Source organism: Camelus bactrianus, chromosome 18 (genome assembly GCF_048773025.1).
Source record: "Camelus bactrianus isolate YW-2024 breed Bactrian camel chromosome 18, ASM4877302v1, whole genome shotgun sequence".
In the NCBI taxonomy this organism is placed as follows: domain Eukaryota; kingdom Metazoa; phylum Chordata; class Mammalia; order Artiodactyla; family Camelidae; genus Camelus; species Camelus bactrianus.
Window position 1 is genome coordinate 995,565 of NC_133556.1, and position 17,386 is coordinate 1,012,950.

At 65.2% G+C, this 17,386-nt stretch overlaps 1 protein-coding gene across 8 annotated transcripts; it reads right to left on the reverse strand.

Annotated features, from left to right (window-relative positions):
* Positions 1-1,142: 1,142 nt before the first annotated feature.
* Positions 1,143-17,311, reverse strand: TMEM184A (transmembrane protein 184A). 8 transcript variants are annotated; one of them, XM_045504426.2, is made up of 9 exons: positions 17,122-17,311; positions 8,119-8,328; positions 5,335-5,500; positions 4,752-4,842; positions 4,576-4,651; positions 4,367-4,458; positions 3,430-3,599; positions 2,754-2,951; positions 1,143-2,020 (listed from the first exon to the last, which is right to left on the reverse strand). In XM_045504426.2, the coding sequence occupies exons 1-9, from the start codon at positions 17,296-17,298 to the stop codon at positions 1,758-1,760; spliced, it is 1,443 nt and encodes a 480-aa protein (XP_045360382.2). In that variant the 5' UTR covers positions 17,299-17,311; the 3' UTR covers positions 1,143-1,757. The 8 variants fall into 8 exon arrangements, with proteins under 8 accessions (XP_045360382.2, XP_045360370.2, XP_074201616.1 ...); XM_045504414.2 differs by having other exon boundaries at positions 4,367-4,651; XM_074345515.1 differs by lacking the exon at positions 17,122-17,311 and adding an exon at positions 12,758-12,920 and having other exon boundaries at positions 4,367-4,651.
* Between the last annotated feature and the right edge of the window lie 75 nt (positions 17,312-17,386).

The window sequence follows — 17,386 nt, forward strand, 5'->3', positions numbered from 1 at the left end:
CTCCAGAAGGGGGCCCTGGTCCCCTTACCCTCTGGGAACACAGTTCTGGGCAACTCAGGCCCCAAATGGGGGGCCTCTCCAGACAAGGGCCTTCGGGGCAGCACTGCCCCCCTCACTCACAGTGTAGCCTGGCACCTTGCCTCTGCCCTGCAACCTCCAGAAAACCCTCCTTGGTTGGCCCGTCCCCGGGGAGCCTCACGGCCGCTCCCACATCAACTGAGACGTGGGGGGCCTGGCCATGGGAGCCTCGTGGGGACAGGCTGGGCGGACCTCTGCCAGCCACAGAGGGCACGATAAGGCAACCGGGGACTTTCCAGCGGGCAGCGGGGAGGAGGCTGGCCTATCTTATCAGGCAGCTGGCTGGGCCCTGGGAGAGGCTGCTGGCCTTGAGTCCCGTGTCCCCCGGCCCAGGGAGCAAGGGGGAGGGGGTGACCCGACTCTGGCCTGGATTGTCAGGCAGTTCCCACCCTGATGAGTCTCTCCGAGACCTTCGACACTTTTCTCTCTTTCCCTGGTGATGTGGGAGCTGGCGGCCTAGAGGCGCGGGAGGCTTGCGGCTCAGTGGTGCCCCAGGCCTTCCTGCCACAGTGCTGCCCACCCCCCCCACGCCTGCCTGCTGAGCCTCAGGCACCTGGGCCGCTGCCCACCACCCTGCACCTTCCCCTGGCTCCCACCCCACCCTACTGAGCACCCCAGACACACTGGACAGACCTGCAACCCGCAGCTGCCTCTTCACCCCTGCTGCCCCCTCCCCACGTGGTGGCCCCTGACATCCAGGGCCCGCCCTCACTCCCTGCTGCTGCTGTCCCCTCTCCTGCGTCCCAGACTCCCTCAGCTCTCTGGCACCGGGCGAGAGGTCTGGGGAGGCAGGCTCCAGGTACGAGCCCCACCTTGGCCTCGTCAATCCAGTGCGGGCAGGGCTGGCACGAGGCCCCTAACACTGAGGAAGCCGAGGGCCCGGCTCTGGTGGCCGTGCAGGGAGGGCTGTTCCGCCTCACGTCTCCCAGCTCGAGGTCTGCCTGCTCGGAGCTGCGGCCCCGGGGTGGGCGGGGACCCTGCCCCTACACCCAGGCTTAGCACAGTGGGCTCACCGCCTCCCTCATTCAGCGGAGCCGACCCTGCAGGGACATAGGCCCCAGGAGTCACTAGAAAAACCTAGACTCTTTATGTATAAATGAGCGTGATTCACTGGACGCCAGGCGCCCTCCAGGAGCGGCCCCAGCATCTCCCAGACCCACATCAGGCACAGCCCCCCAGTGGGGGCCGCTGACATGGCGGGCTGGCCTCGGCCCTCCCTCCGTGGGGCCACAGCGAGGCTCGTAGTCACCCCACCTACGCAGCCCGCGTGGTGCCCTCCTGCCTGCAAGGCCTGCAGCTCTAGGGCCTTCGGGGCTGGCCTGCCCCGCTCTCCCTGACCGTCCTCCCACAGCTGCCTGGCTGGGGATCTGTCCATCCAGGGAAGCCACGCTGGCTCCCTGCCCCATGGGGCCTGATGGTCAGCTGAGCCCAGCAGGTCCCAGGGCTTGTCAGACAGGCTCAGGTGCCCTCTTCCGGGGCCGTGGGCCCACCAGGTGATGGTGTGGCACCTGGGTGCCTGGCAGGGCCACCAAGCGACCCGCTGCACTGTCCAGAGGTAGGCTGGGATGTGGGCTCCGTGGGTCTGGCAGGATGTGCCCAGGAGAGGCCTGACCTTTGGCAAGATGGTTCGTGGGTGAGGGGCCCTGTCCTTTCCTGGGTTGGTGACCCCGAGGCACCCCCTACAGCTCCTCCTCGGGGATCAGCATCCTCTTCTCTATGTTGCGGCTCTTCCTGCCCCCGCTGCCGGAGCCACTGTCCACGCTGGGGTGGGTGCTGGGTGAGGGGTCCCTGCCCTGGCCGGGCCCCCGGGCCTCATGCGTGGCCTGCTGCGTGTACTGCTGGTAGGCGGGTGAGAAGTTGTGGATGGCGTCCTGCACGATGTCCTGCGGGCTCATGGTCTCCTTGAGGCCACTGGAGATGCTTTGCATGGGTGCCGTGGGGGCTGGGGGCAGGCAGCGTGTGGGCCAGGGCAGTGGTGCTCCTGGGGCCCCGCCGTCTCTCCACCGCACAGCCAGCCCCGGGGACCTGGCCTTGCTCCCCACCAACCTCAGGGCTGCCCAGGGCCGGGGCTCCTGCATCTCCAGGTCCTGGCCTCAGCCAGCAGAGGGTGAGTCCCAGGGACCCCGTCTCAGCCCAGCTTCTCCACCCCAGCCCAGCCCCCCTGCCAGGGTTTGCAGAGGAGAAGATGCCCTGGCTGGCTCCCATCTTCTCTCTGCCCTGGGGTGAACCCTTCACCAGCCACACCCGGCTCAGGCCAGCCCTCCCCAAACAGGCCATCCATGAGGGCCGCCAGCACGAGCCAGCATCTGGCCTCTCCCACCAGGGGCCTGGGCACTGGGGTGTGGTAGATGGGGTACCCCAGGCTCAGGTGGCACCAAGCCCCTATCACCAAGGGACCGTGGGGCCCAAACCCCGGTCTGGCCCATCTCACTCAGAGCTCAGACCACCTGCCCGCTGGCCCCTGCGGCCGGCCTGCCTGGTCTCTTTCCCTGGGCCACATGCAGGTGAGGCACCCGTCTGGAGCCGCGGTCCTCCTGTGGGGCTGTCTCCCTGCCATCAAGTTGATGTCTCCAGGGACTGTGTGCAGGATGGAGGACAGAGGACGGCGGGGCTGGACCTGCCCCACCTCAGGCCCACACCCGCACTGTCCCCGGGGCTGGCAGGGCCCAGCATACCTGGAAAGTTCTCTTTCTTCTCCGAGTACACCTGGCAGGTGAAGGCATAGCGCAGGGCGATGGAGGCAAAGAGCATCTCGATGCAGATGATGAAGTTCTGGTAGCCAGCAGCCAGCGTGCCGGCCCCCACCCTGGCCCCATCGATGACCTGGACCTCAGGGATGACCCCACACCTCTCCAGGATGGCCAGCAGCATCCCTGGGGGATGATGACAGCCACTCGGACACCCGCCCGGACGGGAGTCCGGACCAGAGCTGACCCCAGCCAAGAGTTCCCGCCGAGGCCAGCCTCATGGGCTTGGCGGGGGTCTGCAGGGCCTGGGGTTCAGAGGGGACGGGCGCCTTCAGGGCTGGGGCCCTGGCACAGCAGATACCCAAGAACTCCCCAAGTGCCTGTCTGGACCTCTCCCTGGCCCCACCCCGTCACTGTCCTCTGAAAAGTGGGGGCTGGGGCAGGGCTCCATCGCCCCGCTGCATGTTCTCTCCCCCGACGCCAGGCCAGACCTGCTGGCTGGGGAACCCGCCACTTCCCCTGCACCCAGCCTCCCGCGGAGCCGGCTGCTGTAGCCAGGGAACAGCGGGGCCCGAGGGCACCCAGAGAACCAGTGGTGGAGGTGGGGTGTGGGGTGTGGACCAGCCGTCTGGGCTCTAGCCCCCGCCTCAGCAGCCCCACCCACCCTGCCAGAAAGAGAGGAAGATGACGGCCTTGATGGTGAGGAACTTGAGGACAGGCTCGAAGGGCCGCAGGAGCTCCTTGGTGGCGAAGTAGAAAAGGAACAGGGCGTAGAGGGCCAGGCTGACGGAAGCGTTGTAGATGAGTGTGACGTACAGGTAGCCGCTGTGGACGCTGGGGGCCAGAGCAGGCGCCTGGGGTTAGGGCGGGCCCCGCACCCCCTTGTCCCCTCCCCGCCCATACCTGCTGGGCCATCGGCCTGTGCCCCCTTCCTGGGCACCAGCAGCTGTCACCCGAGGGGGACAGGGGCGGCTGAGGAGCTTGAGGGGCGCCAGCAGGGGGCCTCCAGGGATCCCGTGTTGAGTCAGTAAGGACACGAGGTTGTTTTCCCTGCAAAGCCTCCCCTGCCGGCCTCCTGTCTCCAGATTCAGCCCCTTTTCAGGCAGGAGCCCGGCTGCGCCCTCCTCCTGCCCACGGACCCATGTGGACCCACAGTCATGTGTGGGTGCCCGCATGCGCCTGTGACCGTATGAGTGCGCATGTGTGTGCACACACGTGCAGCCGTGAGCATGTGTGTGCACACGCACATGAGTGTGTTCCCGCTGAGAGCCCACGGTACACACAGGTGCATGTATGTGAGCATGCGTGTGGGGGGTGTGGACCCAGCACAGGGCACGTCCCAGGGCAGAGCTAGGCTCCCTTGGCCAGAGTGCCCTTACATCCAAACCCAGCCCTGCGGGCCGTGCAGCCCTGGGCCCTCAGGGCACACGTGTGACAAGGGGACCACCCTTCTGGGTCTGTTTGCCACGGCCTCACCCTAGCGTTTCCCGAAAAGATGGGGAAGGGAAGGAACTTGGCCCTGCTGAGTCCTGCCCACCTTCCATGAACCCCTAGGCCGGCCCGGCCACCCCCTCCCTGCCTGCACAGCAGCCCGGCCTTACTTGAAGTCCCCATCGTGGTATTTGCCAAACGCCTGCAGGATGATGGTGACCAAGGCCATGGCCGGCTTCACGACGCAGAACTGCAGCGTGGCCTGGGGTGGGGAGGGGCGTGAGGGGCAGGGGCGGAGCCGATGAGCCCGGGAACGGAGGCGGGGCCGCTGGGCGGGGAGGCTGCTCGCTCCGCGGGAGGCTGGGCGGGCGGGCCTCACCTGCTTGCAGAAGCGCAGAAACCCGATGGAGTAGGACACGCCCCGAAGGCAGCAGGTGCCGTAGACGAAGCTGGGCCTGGGGTGTGGAAGTCCCTGAGCCTGTCCCCAAGGACACGCCCCCAGGCTGGCCCGGCTGCCCCACCCTGGGCGTCGAGGGGCCGCTGGGGGCCGCTTACTGGATGGGCTGCCCCCGAAGCTCAGCCATGATGACGCTCTCACCCCCCAGGTACTGGAAACAGAGGCTCAGGAAGCTGTAAATGACAAAGGCTGCAGAGCAGAGGGGAGGGGGTGGCAGTGAGCCGGGGGTCCACGAGGGCGCCCGGCCTGCGTGACGCCCTCCCCCGCCCCCGACCACACAGACCTCCTTGGCGCCGATTTCCCGGAGGACAAGCTGGGTTTCAGGCCACATGCCGGGACCCTCTCCTCCCAAGGGCTCCCAGCTGGGGTCTGGGACCAGGTGCCATCCCCGGTGTGGGCGGGGCCTGCACCAGCCACGATGGTTCTGATCGCCCCCACCCCTTTGCTGGCCGGTTTTCCCCGCCCGGGGCTCTGGGCAAGCCCAGCAGCAGCCCCTACACCCTCCTTGGGAGCCCGGGGGTCTAGTATTCCATGCCTGCGAGCCCCTCCTTGGCAGGCAGCCCCTCCCCTCGGGGCATCACTGACCTAGACTCAGGCCAGGAGGATGGGGTGCCCTGGGGAGCCCCTCGCTCGGCCCAGCCTCGGGCCTCTCCAGGACCCACTCAGGACCTAGGTGCTCACCTTCGTAGCAGTCCCGCACGGAGTCAAAGTAGACGTAGTGCTGGTGGCCCCCCAGCAGCAGGAGGCTGAGCCAGGAGTCGAAGGCGTAGATGGGGACGATGAAGAGCAGGCGGACGATGTAGCGCTGCTCGTTGGGGACCGTGTAGGAGCGCAGGTGCAGGTAGATCTGGGCGCGGAACACGGCAGGCTTGGCGGGCAGACGGCAGCCCGCCCCGTGAGCCTCCCTGCACCCGGTCCAGCTGGTCCTCTGCTGCGGGAGCAGGCGCTCGCCCCCGCGCTCACTCACTCACTGTCCCCTCGCTCACTCGTCCCCTCATCTGCCTCGCTCACTGTCCCCTCGCTCACTCGTCCCCTTGTCCACCTCGCTCACTGTTCATTTGACGAGAATGTCCCAGCCATGACCCCGCCTGGGGGAAAGCAGTTTGTCACTCGGACGTGGGGGCGGTGAGAGGGCTGACACGGTCTGACCCCTTTGTCCCGTGGATGTGGATGGCTTCATTCACAAACAAAGATGGGATGTTCACCACAGGGACACCCCGGAGACCAGCAGTGGGCCGGGCGGTGACTGCGACACAGGCTGCCCCACCGCCAGTGACCGTGGCGTCCCAGACGCCAACGTGGGGAAGTGCTCCGATGGAATTCCTCACATCGGGATGACAAACGGGGTGGGACCCCCGGTGTGAAAAAGCAGGTCAAAATGGAGGCAAAGACATCCCTGACTCATCCCTGACTCATCCCTGGAAACAGGAAAAGATGGCTGCCCATCACCTTCATCTGTCAACCTTCCTGGACCTTCCCTACTTCCTACGAGGACATGAACGAACAGTGACAGGGTCTTTGAGAGGAAGAGGCCCAGGGAGCCAGGCAAACAGGCGGCTGTGGTCCCAAGCACCTCTGGAAGGCTTCCTGGAGGAGGTGCCATGAGCAGAGGTGGAGAAAGGGCAGGCTGTGTGCAGAGGCACAGCACAGGGAGTGGCGGAGCAGGCTGGGTCAGAAGCCTGCTCCTTATCAGCCCCTCCCTCCCCAGCTGGTGTGGCAGGAAGTGCACGGCCTAAGCAGTAACGGGGGGGGGGGGGGGGGGGGGGCGACTTCTGCTCCTGGTGCTGCACTGCCTGGCTAGGTGGCCTTGGCAAGCTGCTGTCCTATCTGGCCTCAGTTCCCTATCTTTAAGTGAGGGGCTGAGTCCCTCTCTGCTTGGGTTCTGAATGGGTGGAGAGTGTGGGACTCCTCAGGCCATGGAGATCCTGGCTGGGGGTGGGGTGGGGGGCAGGGTAGAAGCGAGGTAGGGCCTGGGACCTGCACCCACAGGGTCTCCGTCAGCCCTGACCGAGCTGTGGGGCCCTAGGACCCTGGGATACAGACACATGCACACAGCTGGTCCCCATAATTACAGACACTCAGGGCTGGACAGAAGGGAAGCCGAGGCCCAGACTGTGGCTAGGACTGGGACCTCCTGGAGCCAGGACTCCGGGTGCCTGTGCCCCTCGCTGCCTCTTGTCCTATAAATCACAGCCTCTGCCAGACCTAAGTCATTCTGCCACCAGGGAGCAAGGCATGGCCTCTGTGCAAATGCAGACACACCACCTACCTGTCCAGTCTACCTGTCCGCATGCTCCAGGACAGCTTGGTAAGACTTAGGGCAAATATTGCCTCCTCCAGGAAGTCCTCCTTGATGATCCCAACAGGAAGGGACTGCCTCCTCCCACTGCTCTAGCTGCACCTTATTCAGCCTGGGCCACCCTAATACACTTGTCTCCACCTTATATTCTGGATATCTGAGGCCACACCTGGACTCAGGCCACATGGTGGGCAGCTCTCACTGAGAGAGGCATCCGCCCCCACCGCCCAGCCTTGGATGCCTCTAGCCACCCACTTCCCCACCAGCCAGGCTCCTGACCGCCCCCGCCCCAGGCTCACCCCGCCAATCCACTCCCAACACCAGGGACTGCTGAGCTGTCCTGCAGGGCAGGCCTGCCCCCTGTTCCTCGACAACAGCCCCCCCTGGCTCCCTATCACTCTGGGCTGAACGCCAGACTCCTGCACAATGATCTAGGTCCCATTTATGGGTCCCGAGTGCCTCCAGTCCAGGTGGCCCTCCCTCCCAGCCTTGCTCATGCCTCTCCAGGTGCTCCCTGGGCCAGCCTGCTGTCTGAGAGTCTCAGGACCCTATGCCCAGCCCTGTGTTCAGGCACCACTTCTGGCTGCCTGCTCTGGGGCTCCCTGGTCATCTGGGGGGCTACTTGTCTCCTCTGCTTCCCCTGGGGCCCTGTCCACTCCAGCCAAGCTCTGACCTTATTCCTGGCTCCTGGCTACTGGCTGCTGGCTCACTCCCTACAGAGCCAGGTCCCAGCCCTCACCAGCTTCCCAGAAATCTGCACCTCTTGGAGGGAGGGACCTTTCCCCTCCCAGTTACGTGAGCCTGGAAAGTCCCCCGGCCTCTCCTAGCCTCAGTCTTCTTGTCTGTCAAACGGGACAATCTGCTGACCTCAGCGAACAGGCTGAGGGGCTGACAAAATGCCCCGCCTGTGCCCGACTAGAGCTCTTCCCTCTGCCTGGCAGAGACTGCCCACCTTCAGTCCCGGCCCCCACTCCCCTGCCCCTGCGCCTGGTGTGGTACAGCCTCTGCAAGCCCCTGGGCACTGTTCCTCCGGCCAACCTGGTCTCTGAGGTCTGCCCTGAGGCCATCACCTGCGGTCCCACCACCCGAGCTGGGCCAGCCGGGCCGGGCTGAGCTGTGGCTCCCAGAGAGCAGGGCCCCAGGGAGGTGCAGAGGGGAGGGTTTACCTGGTGGCAGGTGAGCAGCAAGGCGGTCCACACGAAGATGCCTGAGATGCCGCGGGCCAGCGGGGTGGTGAGGAAGAGCTGTGAGGCAGCCTGGGAGCCGTTCCCCATGTGGTCCATCTGCTGCCCGGGGGGTATGGCTCGGGGGAGGCTGAGCTGCGGCCAGGTTGCCAACACCAGCGGGGTTCCCGCGGGCCCTGAGGCATTAGTCATCTGCAGAAGCAGGGAAGACAGAGACAGGGAGGACTGAGGGCAAAGGTACACCCAGGCGCTGGAAGCAGCCCCAGTGCCAGCAACGGGGAGGGAGCTAGGGGGAGGGGGCTGAGCTGAGCCGGCCGTGCTGGGTTTCGGTCACCGTCCCTTCTGTGGGAGTCCCGGTCTGGCCCTCCAGCCCACTCTCCCTGACTCTGGGCAGCCCTCCAGGTGCAAGAACCCAACTGTGAGGCCCGGGCCCGGGGCTCGGTCACCTGGGCAAGGACACCGGCTGCCTGACTGTGACCTAGGCTGGTCCCTATCTCTGGCATCTTGGGCTGTTGGGGAGCCCTCATGTAGGGACCAAAGACATCTGAGAAAGTCGGGGAGCCCACGCTGCCCTGCCTGCTCGGGGTGGAGTCTGGGAAGCCAGCCAGGCTGGCAAGGTCCACAGCAGCGGGGGAGGTGGGGGAGGGCAGCCCGGCACACACCGGACCTGTCTGACCGACCGTCGGGGCGCCCAGCTCGGCCGGGCCCTGGGCCACCCCAGCCCGCTCGCTCGCCCTGGGTGCCTGGTCTTCAGCTGCGTGCCAACCTGCTGGGGCACTGGGCACCTCCCTCCTCCCACACTCAAGGCCTCCACCACTCCCTGCAGACTTGGTCACAGGGCCCAGCACCTACCTCTCAGGCAGGAAGCTCCCGGGTAGGCCCTGGGAGGCCCGGCCTCCAGAGAAGCCTAGCTGGTCATTGGCGTGGCCACGTGGGCCCCACTGTTGGCCCCAGTGGGGGGTGGGGCCAGGCTACTTTCTGTGCCAGGCCTGGGGAGGGATGGCCACCATCTCTCCTCCCCTGTGGCCCACCTGAGTGCTTGGCCGCAGGGAGGGGCGGAGGCCGAGGGGGAGGAGCGGAGGGCTGCCCCTCCCCCGTCGACACTGGATCCCTCCCCTGGCTGTGTGCTTGGCAGCAGCTGGCTCCCAGGAACCTGCTGGCCACTGGGTGCCCTCACCGGCCTGCACCAGAAGGCCAGGCAGCAGCGGCCTGGCCCCGAGGCAGGTGGGAGGGGTCTGCAGTGGGCCAGAGTGGGCTGTGCCTCCATAGGGGGCACAGGTTCCATTTAGGGTGCTGGAAAGTTCTGGAAGGAGACAGAGGTGGCAGTTGCACAACATTGTGTGGGTATTAAATGACACTTACAAATGAATACCTCCACTAGGAGAGTGTCACCACCATTTAAAAAGCCCCAGTCCCCAAGAGCTGCACTGGAAACATTTCTGTCTTTTTGCCGGGGGTGTGGGTGAGTGACAGGCCACTGGTCCTGCTTCGGGGCTCAGCTCACCTGCCCCATGGTCAGCCCTCTGCCAATTTTTTCTTCTTCAAATTAAATGCATTTAATTACAATGCTAGCCCACATTCACACTATGGACAATCTCTCCGCAGTCCCAGATGCAACTGCTTCCCTACCTTGCAGTGGTGACCCTCGGCCTGCGGCCACCGCAGAGGTCAGCTCAGGTGGCCAAGGCCCTGGGAAGGGGCTCGCCCGCCAGGGCTCCTGGAGGGGGCGGGGGAGTGGGGGCCTCGGCCGGCTCTTGGCTCCACTCCCTACACAAACGGGCATGTGCTGCTGTGGCCACCAGGACGCAGTGCCTGCCCTGCACCCGTCAGGGGCCCACACATACCCTGTCCTTCCTGACGCCCAACTCTCCCCGTGGCCCTAAGTCACAGGGTCAAGACCCCTTTTAGGGGTGGGAGTTGGGAGCTCAGAGGGGCTCATCCATGTTTCCAGGGTCCCCCAGGGGTCCAGGGGGAGGCTGTCTATGGGGACACCCACCCTGATCCCCCTCCTCTCCGTCCACAGCTGGGGAGTCCCTCAGACATGCCCTGAAGTCGTGATCCTGACTCACATAAAGCCCCGGGGCCCTGTCCCCAACTTCCTGCTGCCCTGTACGGCCTCCTCCAAGCTCTGCCAGGAGCCCTCTGTGCCGACTCTCCCCCTTGTCCCGCCCTCTCGGATGTCACCTCCCCTCTCCCATCACTGCTTCAAATCCCCCAGGACCATCGGGAACCTGGTGCCTTGCCCATCCCAGCCCCGGGGCGAAGGGAGCGAGCGTGCACGTGGGCGTCCACTCGGCCCGGCAGGTGCGGCCAATGTGCTCTAAACTGTCTCCAGCCAACGCGAGTTCCTACGAGCCCTGTGCTCCCCCCAAGCCCCACCTGCCCACAGCACCAGAGCCCAGCCGGTGCCGAGACCTGCAGGTGTGGGCCCAGATCCTCCTGGCCCCCTCTCCTCTCTGGCTTCCTGACCGGGTCGCTCCAGAGGCAGCCTCGGTACTCAGCTGTCCATCCGGCCCATGGTCTCAGCCACCCTGGCAGGCCCCCTCCCCTCTCTGGGCCCCTGCTTTCGCGTCTGTAAAGGTGAGTTTGGGGCCTCCAGCCCTCCCCAGGGTATGGCATGCAGGGCCCTGCCGTCCCCAGGGGTCTGGGACAACCCGCACTTGCCTTGTCTGGAGCTCAGGGGAAGGCTCCCGGCCGCAGGGCCCTCCCAGGGCCCAGACCCCGCAGCAGGCCACATATCAGGCGTGGCCCGTGAGCAAGCAGGGCGCCGTGGGTGGGCAAGGTGCTGCTTCTCCAGGGCAGAGGGAGGGGGCTGGGCCGTGCCGAACCCGTGCCCAATGGACAAAGGGTCCTGGGTCTGGGGACACAAGGGCCCCAGCACTCCAGTCCTGGGAAGGGCCAGGGAGACACTGACCCCTTGGCCACCCATGGGACTCTCTGGCCCAGTGAGGCCCCACCCCTGGTGGCTGCTGTCACACTCAGGAGAGGCGGCCAGGCTGACCAGGCCTGATTTCCCTTCCTGGGGCTGGACGCTGACCAAGCCTGTCACAGGACAGACCTGCCCACCTGGATGCAGGCAGCTGAGGCCTTTGACCACTGTTTTCTGGCCAGGTGTCAGGGCTCCTGGCAGCTCCTGGTCAGACTGTGGGGTGGCCAAGAATCCACAGGCCAGTCCCAGACCTCAACGCCCCCATCCCAACACTTCCCTTTCACCCCAGTGACCTAATGCCCGGGGCTCTTGGCCTCGGGGCGGCATGATCCTCCTTGAAGGCTCCCCTGCTGTGCCAGGCCTGCCACCTGGGGACACGGGGCTGCTCTCCCACAGGGGACAGACTCTCCCTTTCCTCCTTCCCCTCCCCAGGCCCTTTCAGCAGCTGAGAGCTGCCCACTTTGGGCTGGCAGAGACAGGGCTGGGGGACAGGGTGGTAGGTGTGTCCTGACACCTCAGTGCCCCAGGCCGGCCCACCAGCATCCTTTGGCTCTACCCCTGGGGCCCTCACCTGCTGGTGCCCAGGGAGTGGGGGACAGGATCTGCCCCTGGGTGGCTGCGGTGGCCCATACGATGGCCACTAACTCAACTCTACCCACTGCGGCCTGAGCTGGGATGACTAGACAGGCCCCCTCCCACCCTACCCTTCAGGCTGTGGATGGTGACTCCCGGCCTGGAACCCACCAGCCTGGGGACCCTGAGCTGCCCCTTCCCTTCCTCTGGGCCTCGGGGGGCAGGCGATGGCAGTACCCTTCCACTCTGGTTTGGAGAGTCCTTGCACGGGGGCAGGAGGGAACGTTCTGCCTCCTGGAGGCCGAGGTGCCGGCTCCCCACTAGGCCAGGACCCTGGGCCCCAAAGCCGGGAGGAGCAGGGCCCTGGGTCAGACACGTGGGTTGGGCCCCTGGCCTGGCCCCTCACCGAGTCTGTGACTTTGGACAAACCGTGGGCCTGAGTCTCAGTTTCCACCGGGGACTGAGCAGCCGTGGGCAACAGGTCCACGCTGGTCGGAGTGGGGACTCGGTGGGCAAGGGGGGTGCCCGTTCTTCTCAAAGGTGGCTGCGGGCTGCTGCAGCCGGGCCGCTCGGCCGGGGGCCCCGCCAGCCGGGGCACGTGGTGGGCCTCCTCAGCTTCGGGGCTGCAGGGCTGCCCAGCCCGGTCCTGCCGCCCGGCAGAACCACACGGGGCTCGGGGACTTGGCTCCTTTCCTCCCGTCCTCTGCCCTCCTCATGCCAGGCCGAGTCCCTCCCCCAGGCCTGCCGCCTCAGTCCCCACGGAGGGCGTGTCTGAACCTGCCCGTAGCCCCAGAGCGAGCTGCCAGCCCCGCGTGCGTGCCCTGCGGGGCCCCCTTCCGTGCGGAGCTGGGGCAGGGGTGCTGACCGGGGCCTGGCCCGGCCAGGCTGGCCTGAGACCCTTTTTGGTCAGCAGGTGGCATCCTGGGGCCTGGGAGGGGATATAGACTGGGGTAGAGGTGGTGGGGGCGGGGGCGGGCAAAGCGGCTGCGAGTCCCAGAGTTTCAAGGTGTGGGCGCTTTTCTCCAGGAGTGCGGGGGCCGCAGGCTGGACACCGCGCCTCTCCTGTGGGCGCTCACACATGTACACGCATGTACACTCGCACGTGCACACGTAGCTCACCTCCCTGGCAGCTCCCTCAGCCGTCTTGCCAGGCCCCTCGGGCAGGTCTGAGAGCGGTGGCCAGGGGTGTCCGGCCCCGCGGCGGGGCCTTCAGCCCTCTGCGGTCCCTCCTGACAGTGGCCAGGGCCGGCCCCAGGTACGATTGCTCCTGGGGAGACGCTGGCCTCTGCCGAGACCCAGGAGACTCCTCCCTGCCGCCCGCCCCACCCGCCCTGCCAGGCCAGCCCAACCTGCATGGTAGCCCAGCCACACCCTCCCCGTGCCCTGTCCAGATTAGGGGACCAGCCATCCCTCCATGTGCCACCCAGCTGGTGGCGAGTCTCCAACATCTGCGTGTGGCCCAGGTGTGGCTCTGGGTGGCTCCTCCCTGGCCACCTGTGTGGGTGGGAGGCTGAGGCACTTTGTACGTGCAGTGAGATCAAACAGGGTGTTATGGGGTCTGCCACCTGTCCCCCTCTGTTCACGCTGCTCTGTTTCCCTGTGGCCCCTTCTTCCCTTGACTGTCCTGCATCGGGGAGCCCCACCCTGTGCCGTTAACGGGGCTACCACGTGCACAGGGCCTTCCCTGGGCCGAGGAGCACAGCCCTCGGGTGGTGGGACAGGGAGGAGCTCTGGTCACTAGGAGGCTGAAGGGTGTGGGCCCCTAGCCAGGAGGTGGGGGTGCGGTGGCCTGAGTCCCGGCTTGTTCCACCTGCACGGCCTTGAGCCTCAGTCTTCCTGTCTGTGAAGGGGGCTCAAGGATCTGTGTGCCCTGGGTAGTGTAGCGCTGGTGGCTGCATGGAGAGGGCATGTCCTGCGTGCCGGCCAGGGGCCTGTGACAACCTGCTTGAGGGCTGGTGTCTCTGGGTTTCCTTTGCTTGGAAACCTCCCCTCCCTGACTGTTTCCTCCAGCCTCTCTCTCCACTCCTTCCCCTCCCCCACTTCCAGCAGCCACAGTTCTCCCAGTGCCCCCCACACCCACTCCGTCCCGCAGGGACACTGGACCCTCTGCGCCTTCTCCAGGCCCAGACATGGGTGGTGGCCATTATCAGCCATCTTGTCAGTGAGCAATTCTCCGCCCACTAGACCCTCCCCTCTTTGCCACGCGATGGGAGTCGTGGTTCTGCACAGCCCTCCTTGGGGGGCTCTAGAGAGGTTTGCTGAAGAGACACAGAGTCCGTGAGAGAAACTGGCAGCCTCTGCCTGCCGTGCGCTCCTGCCTCTGCCCTGGGCCTTCCAGGGGCCCACCCGAGAGCACGTCCTCCTGAAAGCAGCCTCGCCTCCCCAGGGCTCCGGAGCCTCCCACCTTCTCACAATCCTTCTGGAATTCACGAGTCCTCCGCCCCACCCTTCGTGCCACACAAGACGGGCTGGTCCTCTGTGTTCAGCCGTGGGCAGGACACCTGAACGATACGGGCCTCCCTGCGATCACTTTCCACATCGCCCATCTGGCCCTCATTCTCGTCGCTTACCCGGTGCCCCTCCTGATTTCCAGCTCTACTCCAGTTCGCTCAGCTGGGCCCTCCTGCACGCCACTGTCCTGTCCCACGGGCTCCTCGCCATCACTGATCCGGGGCTCTGTCCGTCCCTGGACTGGCTCCTCAGACTGAAATCCAAGAGCAGCCGCCCTCCTGGCCTCTCCTGACCTCCAAGGGGACCCGCTCACCCGAGTCTGAGCCTGAGCCGCAGGCCCATGTCCCCTCAGGAAGAGAGAGTGAGAGGGAGGGGCACCTGGGGTCCTCTGCTGGTGGCCCAGCAGTGTCGGGCAACTACATGGCGCTGGCGCAAGGGCACGGCCTTGCAGAAGGGCGCCTCCTCTCCCAGCCCGTGCGTTCACTGTTTACATTCTGCTGTAAGTTGCTGCAAGTTGTAATTACAGTTTGATCGCCGGGTAAGCACCACATGCAGCCTTTCCATCTAAAGGAATAACAATTTCCACAAGGGTGACAGCCCTGCCCGCGGGAGCTGCGGCTTGCAGACCTCTCTGTCGGAGCGAGCAGCTCTCCTCCTGAATTACAGCGGCTGGGAGCCCAGCGCCCCTTTGCACACAGGTCGTGTGTCTTGATTTACACAGCAGAGCAGAGTGTGTGGCACTAGATGAAATGATGGAAGCCTTATTCTCAGTCTGTATTTTTAATAGCTACCAGGCAGCTTCTGGAAGCTGTAAACATGGACTCGGGAAGGCGCTGGGGACCTTGGTGTCAATTATACATCAGTTGCTCCACCCCGCCCAGGCGGGCAGCCTTGGGACAGTGCAAATAACAGGGGCACAGCTGCGTTTACGTCCGAGGGCTGCCACTGGTCACCGGGGGCTGAGGGACTTGCCTTGCCCTCCTGAGCCTCAATTTTCTCCACTGCCTGCCCGCCTCTTAAGAGAGGCCACAAGGACCCCATCAGGTGGCTCACAGGAGGCCCCAGCCCCGAGGCTGGATCAGAGCCAGACAGAAGCACAGAGGTCAGTCTGCCCTCAGTGTCCACAAGGAAGACGCCAGGTTCTCAGCGCAGAGGCCCAGGCCAGGAGACGGGTGAGGGGTGAACCTCACGGCCCCCAGGCCCTCTGCCTCAGTGGTAGCTGTGACCTGGTGCCTGTCTCATCACCTGACATGTAGGCGACCAGGGCAGTGGCCTCACGGGTGGACGTGAGGATGAACAGTACCACGAGCGGGTGAAGGGCTGAGCGCAAAGCCAGCACATGAGCAGGCGGCGGGAGCCAGTCCTGTTGTCACACGTCTAGAGCCCAAATCAGAAAACCAAATCTGCACATCTGAGCTGGTCTCCCGTCCCGGCTCTGGGTAACCTGCTGGTCACGTTTCCGCAGACCACACACCTGACCTTTAGATGACAAGAGTGCTGGTTACAGGCTGGTGGTGAGCAACGGGACTTCTGCCTGCCTGTGCCCTCCAGTGTGCTCTGACGGGGTGCACAGCGCTCCAGAACTGGCTCCTCCCTGACCACCACCTCACACCCCCCCATCTCCTTTAACTGGCAGTGCCTGGGTCCCCACACCTGCCACAGCACACGTCACCTCTGGGGTCCTCACGTGTGGGACAGACCTTCTCCCTCTTCTCTGCTCAGTCAGCTCCTTTCTGGCCTTTAAAATGTGTGTCTGTGGCTGCAGAGCCATTGGACTGTGGTACAAATCTGTCTGAGGGGCAGGGAGGGGTGGACAAAGCTGCCTGGAGTCCTTGAGCTGGACTTGACTGCAAAGGAGACCTGTGTCTCCCAGGATGGGCCTGCCTCAGTTTCCCCAGTGGGAGCTGGGGATTCTTGGTCACTCGGACTCCTCGCTTGGCATCAGCACCCACTCCGGGAAGTCTGGCAGACCCCACGTGTGACTCCCCAGCCCTCCTGACGCTGAGGCCACCGGCCACCCTGCGGCTGGTCCTCGCCCGTGGGTTTACCCGACCGACCGTCTCTGGACCAGACGTGTGCTGACAGTGACCCCCACCCCCACCCCAGGGAGGAGCCAGGCCGTCTGCAGAGGGGACGAGCCCCTGAAGACAGCTTTCCCCTGCCCCAGCTTCTGCAAACTCACCCTCTAAATTCTTCATAGATTGGACCAGCAGCCTGGTCTTTCCCACTGACCTGTCCTCGACAGCGGTTTCTAAATTCAGACAGGATTTCAGAGGCTACTGGTTCTCAGAGAAACCAACACAACGACCCATACCTGATCCCATACACACGCAGGCCCACCCGGCTTCTCTCTGTGAGAACCTGGACAAGGCGCCCGAGATTCCCCAGGGCCGTCTTGGGACCACCCGTCTCAGGGGTCCTGGCTGGCCTCTGCTCCCAGACCCCCGTCCTGGGTCCACCTGTCTCGGGGTCCTGGCTGGCCTCTGCTCCCAAACCCCGGGTCCTGCCTGGACTGTCCTGTCGTCCCTATTTCCTCACGAGACTAAGAGTCAGATGGCACAAGGGCTGACCCTTCGGTCTCTGGTATGACCAGCAACACGGGCGGGTCACTGCATCTGGAGGGATAGGGGAGCCCCTGTCACAGGCCTGGGCGCCTGGAGGCTGACCTCTGTGGTGCCCATGATGTCCTGAAGCCAAGCCATGCCCCGTGCCTCTGCCCACCCTTGGGAGCATTTCCAAAAGGCAACCCCAGCCTGACTTGAAACCCTTCACCAGCTCCACGCCAAGCTCAGATCAAGTCCCAAGGTCTCAACTCAGCAGTGACCTCGCCATGTCCCCCATCCCCGGGCTTCACATCCAACCAGCCCCCAACACCCTGGGGGCTGACCTTCGCAGCCCTGGCCCCCACCATGCTTCTCCTGGCTTTGCTGAAACACCCTGTTCCCCGTTAGGACTCCCCTCCTCCCGAGCCTTCCCTGGGCAGTGAGGCGCCACCGACTCTGCCCCACCGAGCCCTCTCCTGGCTGACCCACCTGTGGGGTGATGCGTGGCTGCCCCCAGCTTTTAGGGATGGGGGTCTGAAGGCTAGGGTGTGTGCCCTGCTTCATCGCACAGCACAACAGCAGGCAAAGCTCGTGGAGAGGAAGCGCGCAGCCGCCCGGCCCCGAGCACACCGAGCCGCCGCGGGAAGAGGAGCCGCGAGAGGGCATGCACACAGCCAGCTCCTGGGAGCGCCTCACCGTGTGAGCTTCAGACTGAGTTTTCGCCAGACAGGCTTTCCGCCCACCCACGGGGCAC

Bases quoted from the DNA above. Each gene is read 5' to 3' on its own strand.
- TMEM184A (XM_045504414.2), bottom strand. From the start codon at position 17,298: ATGCCCTCTCGCGGCTCCTCTTCCCGCGGCGGCTCGGTGTGCTCGGGG. The intron at 5,501-8,118 runs GTAAACCCTCCC...TTCCGCGCCCAG, and splicing joins TGCTGCTCACCTGCCACCAG to ATCTACCTGCACCTGCGCTC. The intron at 2,021-2,753 runs GTATGCTGGGCC...GCCTGCCCCCAG, and splicing joins GAAGAAAGAGAACTTTCCAG to CCCCCACGGCACCCATGCAA.